Source organism: Oryza brachyantha, chromosome 6 (assembly GCF_000231095.2).
Source record: "Oryza brachyantha chromosome 6, ObraRS2, whole genome shotgun sequence".
NCBI lineage: Eukaryota > Viridiplantae > Streptophyta > Magnoliopsida > Poales > Poaceae > Oryza > Oryza brachyantha.
Window position 1 is genome coordinate 6,427,289 of NC_023168.2, and position 9,151 is coordinate 6,436,439.

At 39.4% G+C, this 9,151-nt stretch overlaps 1 protein-coding gene across 1 annotated transcript; it reads left to right on the forward strand.

Annotated features, from left to right (window-relative positions):
* Window positions 1–4,437, forward strand: LOC102715669 (SUPPRESSOR OF GAMMA RESPONSE 1-like). The gene is made up of 6 exons (XM_006655927.3): window positions 1–154; window positions 1,968–2,109; window positions 2,285–2,471; window positions 2,903–3,378; window positions 3,481–3,855; window positions 3,960–4,437. Exons 1-6 carry the CDS (start codon window positions 147–149, stop codon window positions 4,014–4,016), a joined length of 1,245 nt encoding a protein of 414 aa, XP_006655990.1. The 5' UTR covers window positions 1–146; the 3' UTR covers window positions 4,017–4,437.
* The last annotated feature ends 4,714 nt before the right edge of the window (window positions 4,438–9,151 follow it).

Below are 9,151 nucleotides of genomic sequence, written 5' to 3' on the forward strand. Positions count from 1 at the left end.
GCCGGTCAACTCCGGTTCAAAAAAAAAAAAAAAACGGAACTTGGAGACCAACCAACCACTGGCTCCACTTCCATCGGCTTCAGGTGCGCCGCCGCCGCGTGCTCGCCTCGCCGGATCCCTAGCACGGGAAGGTCTACGGCGCCGCCATGGCCGGGTGCGTTCGTCTGCCCCCCTCCATCTCCTTGACTGGATCGTGCAGCCCCTCGCCCTTCCGGTGGTTCGGTTCGTCGGAGGGAATGCGATTTGGGGAAAGGAAAGGGGGCGCCTTTTCTTGGGGGGGTTTTGGGCGGGATGGAATGAAGGCGTCCTTTTGGGTTTGGAGGGTCAGGAGGGACTGTGTTCCCCCCTGTTCTCCTCGATAATCTGTTGCGTGATGCTCGATTTGTTGGATGTGCGGGGCGGATTGGGGAGAAGTTGCTGTGCTACAGTTGAAACGGGGCGGATCCTAGGATATCTCTGTTGTTTTTGGATAGAGATAGATGCATTTTGTTGTTGATGATGAGGCCCATTGAGAGGATCAAGTCATATGTTCGTGGAACGCTATGTTCATGCTTTCGGTGTGAGATGAAAGGCGGTGCTTTTTTTTCTTTCCTCCCTTTGTGCTGCGGGGCCGATGGTTGGATTTCGTCACTAGTTTGTAAGTACTCGCGTTGTAGGCTGCCGGAGGATGACGTTTCTACACTGATTTTAGTTGAAAGGAGGTATTTCTGTTTTTGCCGTTTCTGAGGTTGCAGTCTTGTAGTACTCCAGTAGTCCAGTACGTATTCGTTCTGTTGTCTTGCAACTAAAGAGTGCATTCCCTTCTGCTAGGTGTGGAAGTGTTGCACCGTTTCAGATTCTTCTTCTTTCTGCAACGTGATTCTGCTAGTACTACTGGTGCCCATTATGCCATTTTTTTGATGAAAACAACCCTAATATGTTACTACTCCCTTTGAGTTGAAATGTATAAATCTACTGTGGTAGCTCGTCTTTGGCGGTTTGGCCCATTGGTATGCATACATCTCTGCAAGATGAGCTAGATTTCTTTATATGAGGCCTTCTGATAGGATCACGTCATGCATTTGTGGAACACTATGTTCTTGCTTCCAGTTTCAGATAAAAAGCGGGATCTTTTGGTATGTTGGAGGGGCAATGATTGAATCTCGTTACTAGTTTGTATTTTCTTCGTTGCAGTTAATTTTGAGATTGTGTAACAGAAGTATGACGTTTTTGTATTTGATTCTAGTTGAAAGGGGTACTTGTTATGTCATTCGTTGTTGAAAAGACTTGTTGAAAAGACTCTTGAATGTTACTGCCTTTGATTTAAAGTTTGTTAACTTTACTATTGATAGCTTGTCGTTGTGCCGAAAGGTTTGCATACATATCTACAAGCTAGAGTTTGAAAACCACCTTCATACACATACCTTACCACCCTTCGCAACATGGTGAAGACTATTGGTCTTACAACCCAAAGACTATTACCTCCATTTCATATTATAAGATGTTCTAGCCCTGCTTAGATTCATATGGATACTAATGAATTTAGACACATATATAAAACATGTACATTGATCCATAGATGAATCTAGGTAGGGCCAAACATCCTATAGTATAGAAAGGAGGGAGTATTGTACTTTAGCACCTATTCATACTTTAGCCTGAGTTTCTGTATTATTATGATAAGCATTTCATGTATTGCTGAGTCAGAATATCTAGTTTTGAACATATATTGTAATCCATGGTCAAGATTAATCTGTGGAGTGTAGATATACAATTCTAAGAAAACTTACATGTTGGTGTGGAATTTTGAATTCAATTGGAGTGTGCTTTCTCCTGCAGGATTAATTGGATCAGTCCTTAGGATCGTTTTTAATCACTGTATTTGGCTTTACCTGTATTTTGGTGTCTTATGATTAATATATATGGGCCTGAAGTACTAACTGCAGGATTGTTTATCTGTCTTAACTCTACTTTCAATATTTCTGCAGGACATCTTGGATAATCGACAGTCGAAGAATTGCTACAAAAATAAAAAATGCATCTGTGTCAGTGGACCCAAGTAAGCAAAAATGGGTTAGCAACCCAACAAAGGCTTGTCCAAAGTGCAACCACATCATTGATAACAGTGATGTAAGAGATGCAAATTTTTTATTACGTATAAGAACCAACCGTAGGGCTCTTATATACATACTGTATCGATTGTATTTCATTTCTACTCTGGCTGAATTATACCACTTTACTTTAATCAGGGTAAGTAATCAAACTACACATTAACACTTAGCTGAGTAATATTATTGTTATTCAGGTTGTTCACCAGTGGCCTGGTTTGCCAAGAGGTGTAAAGTTTGATCCAACTGACCAGGAATTGCTTTGGCATTTGCTTGCAAAACATGGTAAAGTAGGTGCTAAACCTCATCCATTCATTGAAGAATTTATTCCAACAGTCGAGGAAGATGATGGCATCTGCTACACCCATCCACAGAAACTTCCAGGTACACCTTTAGTCAAATGATATATGTTTTGTTTCTCTTTCTGGAGATGACAGGTGAGCTAAAAAAAAAAGAAGCTAATTTTGCTTTTCCGTTAGAGTAAAATTCACATGTGTCAAATGCTTGCCTTTTGTATTTATTTTCTTAGTCAAACCATATGGGCATCATTTATTCTAAGTTTAACAGTAGTGCTGGTTTTAATTCTTTGTAGCCTTAATGCAAGATGGGATTTCTGTTCAATTCAGCAACACTTACAGCTCAGTAATTATCAATGACTGGTTTGCATTTATTAAACGGTTTAATATGACCTTCACATTCAACTCTCTCTTTTGATACAGGAATATCACTCTTTTAACTCAGACAGTTCACAATTGTTGTTTTCCTACACCGCTGTATCGCTTGTGGTCTTCTTCAACTGAATTTATCTTTTTCAGGTGTCAAGCGAGATGGAAGTGTATCACACTTTTTCCATAGAACATTTAAGGCCTATAACACTGGGACAAGAAAGCGTCGAAAGATAAACACCGATGATCTTGGTGATGTCCGCTGGCACAAGACTGGTAAGACAAAGCCAGTAGTAGTTGATGGAAAGCACCTTGGCTGTAAGAAAATAATGGTGCTGTATATTAGCACTGTGAAAGGTGGGAAACCTGAAAAAACTAATTGGGTGATGCATCAGTACCACCTAGGAACTGGGGAAGATGAAGTAGAAGGGCAGTATGTCGTCTCTAAATTATTTTATCAGCAACAGTTTAAACCTGGGGAGAAGAATGCACAGGATATAACCTCTGCATATGCTTTAGAATCTATAGTTACCGAAGATCTTCCATATATTCCTCCATTGCCCCTTGAAGAACATGTTTATACTAATCAAGAGGTTCCTGAGAAATCTGAAACTATCACTGACCAGGTAGTTGAACATCTATGTTTTCTTTTTTCTCTTCCAAATTTATTTGTAATATTTAAAGGGAATTGGATAAATGTTGTGTCTTCTTTGCTGGCTCATGTACAGGGAAAGGAGACTAGTGAAATAAATAATGACGACAATGCTGCAGAAGATGTTGTGCATATGTCTACTGAGAAACCTGAGGATGGAGATAACCCCTCATCACAAGATCCGAAATGGTGGGAAGGTGAATCCCAGTTTCTGTTTGACTCTCAGCAACTGGCTGACAACCTTGCGATTTGCGATGAGTTCCTTCAGAGTCAGAGCCAGACCTCATGCGGGGGAGATGAACCTGATAAGATCAAGCCTCGTCTTGCTGTTTATGCCCAATTGCCAAAAGAGGACCTCAAGAAGGATCTAGAAGAATGCCAAAAGTTGGACCCCTCAGACAGTGCAAATGTTGATCTTGATAACGCATCTGAATTTCGTCTGAGCCAAATTGTATGCTTCTGATGTCTTCTTGATTCTTGAATTATCATCTCTTATGTTACACGTCCAGTTTTCACCCCATCCTGCATTTTGCTAAACTTGTGCTTCGCTTTCAGGAATTTTCCCAGGATAGCTTTACGACAGCATGGCCCGGTGGCAAGCTGATCGATTGACGGTGCCTCCAAGGCACGCGGCCAACACCATTCTGTACATGAAGAAACAACCGAAGCGTCTTCAACAGCAAAATGCTGTTTATATATGGGGTGACTGATGAAGCATTGTCTCAGATAGCCAAGTCATAATTTTGGCCCGGCTGCTAGCCGGGATAGGAAGCAGTGGAAGCTAATGCACAGACTATGCACCAGATGCACATGAACTGGGCGCTTTTGTGCCAAAACATTTGACATGCTTGGCAACATGGGTTTGTAAATTGTAATGGTGACTCCTCTTTTGCCGGGATACTCTGGACCACCCGGTGGTACAAAGGAAACTTCTGCTTCTGGTTGAACTTGATTACTCTAATATCCTTCGTGTTAATAACTTTTGGATGATGTTAAGGCCTATTGAATGTGTGAACGCAAGTCATTTTCTGGAGCTTTGTGGTAAACTGAGAATCTCGTGCAGGCTTCATCTTGTAAATTGTAGTAATAATCATAAGATGGGGACAGATGGCAAAGTCTGCTCAAGTTCCAACTACATGCATTATTTTATTTTTCCACACTACTCTCTCCGTAAAAAAAAAAAACCAACTTTTTGGTTTTTTATCGAGCGTTTGACTATCCGTTTTATTTAAAAAAATTTTAAGAAATTTTTAAAAAATTAATCACACATAAAGTACTATTTATGTTTTATCATCTACTACCTCCGTCCCGAAATAAGATCATTTTTCGTTTTTTCGTGTCTAACGTTTAACTATTTGTCTTATTTGAAAAATTTGTATAAAAACTTAAAAAAATTAGTCACGCATAAAGTACTATTCATGTTTTATCATGTAGTAAGAAAAAAATATTAATCGCAAAATTTTTTCAAATAAGACGAATGGTCAAACGTTGGACACGGAAAAACGAAAAATGATCTTATTTCAGGATGACGGTAGTAATAAAAATAAAATTATTAATCATAAAAAGTTTGGGGTGAGTATGATATAAAACTAAGAAATTAATTTGTTTTGGGACGGAAGAAGTACGATGTATGAGTATGGTCATGAGCTTGCACATTACTGCATGACCTTTCTCGTACGAATAGATTAGATTTGAAGGGACTAGATAGGACGTGTATGTCAATTTGGTGGGCACCAACTCTTTTTTTAAATGACGATAGCAGAAGGCCTGCCGAAATATATTAGGAGGAATAAAAGGAGTTACAAAAAGACAACAGAGTTACAAGGGATGATTACAGTTTGGAGTACAACTCTCTAGCTCTCAAGGCGGTTGGAAGGTCGAGCGCCTTAAATCAACCTCTAATTTTATTTTGTATGCTACTTGAAGGGCCGTACTATGCCGGTCATTGAAAACTCTGTCATTTCTCTCCAACCAAACATTCCACCAAGTTATTGTCAGTGATCCTGTTATGTTCCTTTGCCTTGATTTTGGCCTCACCGCACAAAAGGATCTCCACCAATCTTGTAGGGACTTGTTATTTGGCAGCTCTATTGTGTTGAAGTTTCCCTATAAATAGATTTGGTTCTACACCTCTCTTGTGTAGTTACATTCTTTGAAGAGATGGGTGATATCTTCAAACGCCTCTCCGCATAGACTGCATATCCAGTTGCAAGGCCAGTGTCATCGTAGGAGGTTCTCAGCTGTTAGAGTTTTCTTGTGCAGAATGAACCAACCTAGCTGACGATGTTTTGGTTCGCAGTCTGCCTTCCAGAGTTTTTCAAAACAGATGGGTGAGTAAGAGCCGGTGAATTGCATTTCGTATGCACTTACTTTTGGAAGTGTAACTTCCATTGTTGGTTAGCCTCCAAGTGATGCTATCGGGATTATTATGGTTAAGGTTGATTCCTTGCAAGATCCCTCCCAAAGTAACAAGTTCATCGATCTCCTGCATGGATGTTATCTGTCAGAGGGAAGACAACCAACTATTGTTTTGGAGAGCTTGGTGTACTGAATAATTTTTCCTTTTGGCGAGCTTATACAGGTTAGGTGACAAGGTTTTGGGGCTAAGATTGTGCATCCAATTGTCGTTCCAAAACTATGTCTTTAAACCATTCCCTAGGATGATTTGTGTAGCAACCTGGAATAAGTTCTTGTCCAAATCATCACAAGGGATCTTGAACTGAGCCCAAGGCTTGGTGTCATCCGTCCATTGAAACCAGAGCCATCTAATTCTTAGGGCTCTAGCGAATTTCTCCAAATCCAGTATCCCCAGGCCCCCAAGTTTTGCAGGTCTACAGACTGTTTGCTAATTTACAAGGCTGCTGCTAGCATGAACTTTGTATGGATCGTCACCTTTCCAAAGGAAGGCTCATCTGTATTTATCAATTTTTTTTATGACCCATTTGGGGGTGTGGATCGCTGTCAGATGGTAAACCGACATAGATGTTAGGACCGATTTAACCAGAGTTTTCCTCCCTGCTAAAGTGAAGAATCTTCCTTTCCAACCCGGCACCAACTTTTACTAGTCGTTGCGATACAGTACTAGATGCTCATATACACAAACACATACTCACCCCTATAAACATAATTTCATATTACATATGATAAATTATTGGTTCTCATAAATTTTGAATTAAAAACATGAGATAGAAGATTATCCGATCGCGAGGGGAAAGGGTTAACAAGGTGTATACAAGAAAATGTTAACCAAGGTCTATCTAAAAAAAAGTCTTGATAGCCATACCGGAAAGTATATAGTAATTATGTAGGTGGAGAAAAATGACTTTCTGAGAGTGGAGGATGGTTAGAGGTGGGGAAACAATTCAACAAGAGGTGATTAATATGACAATTTGAACTTTAGTGTGACCATTTATTTTGATATAAATTTTGAATCAAAGCAGTCACTTATATTATAGAATGCAGGAATTAGGAATTAGTTATAGAATGCTCTAGAAAATATGGACATAACTGTGAGATATATCCAGTTGGATCATAATTGTTTACCTTTCCTGGTATAAGTTTTAGAATAATCATAGTTTTTGACTATAAGTTACTCTTTAAAAATATAAATATTTCTAGATTAATTATCATAGGTTAAGGTCAACGAGAAAAATAATTTATGTATCTCAGCAAATATGAAACGAAAACGTGAGGCTACATGGGTTACGACAAAAAATTTAAGGAAAAGTGGTGAAATTAAGACGAAATATTTATAAATAGTGCTAAATATATTTATGCTGTGAAACAATATTCAAATCCTAACCATGTCCATGTCTATATCCTAAAATGCAAGAAATATAATTTTCATTGCGACTGAAAACACGGGATAAATAAATACTAAGGCTGTGTTATTCGGCAGGGCAAGTAAACTGCGCGTAAAACACAACCGTGGATTAATATATATTAATTAATTATTAGCTATAAAAAATTTAAATATAAATTGATATAATTTTTTAAATCAACTTTCTTATATAAAATTTTCGCAATGTCGTTTACTGTTTAATAGTTGAAAAATATGGACACGAAAAACGAAAAAATCTTGGTTAGTTAATCTCGATAAAAAAACATAGCGTAAGGATTCCTTACGTTTAATTATTTTTAATACAGTATAACGCAGACGCTCACAACACACGCACACTCTCTTCTAAGAACCCAGAACCTCAAGTGCTACTAAGGCTTTTGTAACCACTGGGCTACAGGCTCTTTCGCACATCCCTTACGTTTAAAAACATATATAGCACAGCAAAACAACCTGTCGACGTTTGATGTCGGCAATAAACTTATAGGGTGGCTACCGAGCTCAGAATTCGATGGTTAAGATGAAGAGGGAGACGATTTACCCAGGTTTAGGCTCTCGACGTGGCGAGATAATACCTTACTCTTGCTTGGCGATGGTATTCCTCAGATGGATTTCCGCTTGCCCTTAAGGGGTGCACCCCGTTCCCCTTATATAGTGGGGGAAGGGTTACATATATGATAGAGTCCTAATCTAGTAAGACTAAGATCTATCCTAGTTTAGTTATGGTCCGGGCCCGAAGTACATGGCATGCAATCCGGTACGTACCGGACTCCTAGCCAACACCGTACAGATATATTCTTCTTCCTATTCGGTACCCCGTCGAGCGTACGTATTTGTATAGTCTCCGGATACCCCCGGTATAGGTTTCCCACACAACCTAAACCCCGAAGCATTCGCAAGCACACATGTTCTTTTCGACCAACGCCGTGATACCATACTACTGCCTTCGTCCCGAAATAAGATTATTTTTCAGTTTTTTGATACAATGTTTTGACTCTTCGTCTTATTTGAAATTTTTTTACGATTAATATTTTTATTCGTGCTAGATGATAAAATATGAATACTTTATACGTAACTAATTTTTTTTATGTTTTTTACAATTTTTTCAAAATAAGACGAATGGTTTGGACACGGAAAAACGAAAAATAGAGTTATTATGGGATGGAGGTAGCAGTCCTCGTCTCACTAATCTATGATCATCTCTCTAAACAAATCACGATTCCATTCACACGGTAAATTTTCGGAGGGTGAACTCAACCTGAACCGTTGACCATGACGACTCCAGCGATGGGGCACAACTACGGATAAAGGTGGGCCCAAAGCCCATGGAGCGGGGACCACCAACGTGGGGCCCACGGCCCAGTGGCGGCTTGGTGGACACGTGTGCAACAGGAAACGGTGACGGCCCGGCCCGGCCCGTCGCGATCTCCGTTACAACCAACGAAGAATCCTTCGCATTCACGGTATGTAGGTATCTCCACCTCAGCTTCTATCCTTTTGCAACCAAAAAAAAAGTGTCCGGTTTTTTTCGCTTTGCACCCTGGAAATAGTTATTATTAGTAAAACATCGCCGGGATTATTTCCTTGGGCAAATCTTATCTCCAGCGAATTGAGTGCAAGTAAAGCATGCGGAGATTCCTTAGTATAGTATATCTCATGTTTTGCTTACGTGAGGGTTAATATAGTAAAGCTGCTTTCTGCAGGGGAGGTGAGTTAGTTATCTGACACGAAAAACATAGTAATAGATTAGTATATGATTATATAATTATTAATTATTTAGATATAAAATAGATTAATATGATTTTTAAACAACTTTTCTGTAGAGAATTTTCAGAAAAAACACACCGTTTAACGATTCGAAAAGTGTGCCCACGAAAAACAAGAGAATTTGGGATAAAGAAGTGAGCAG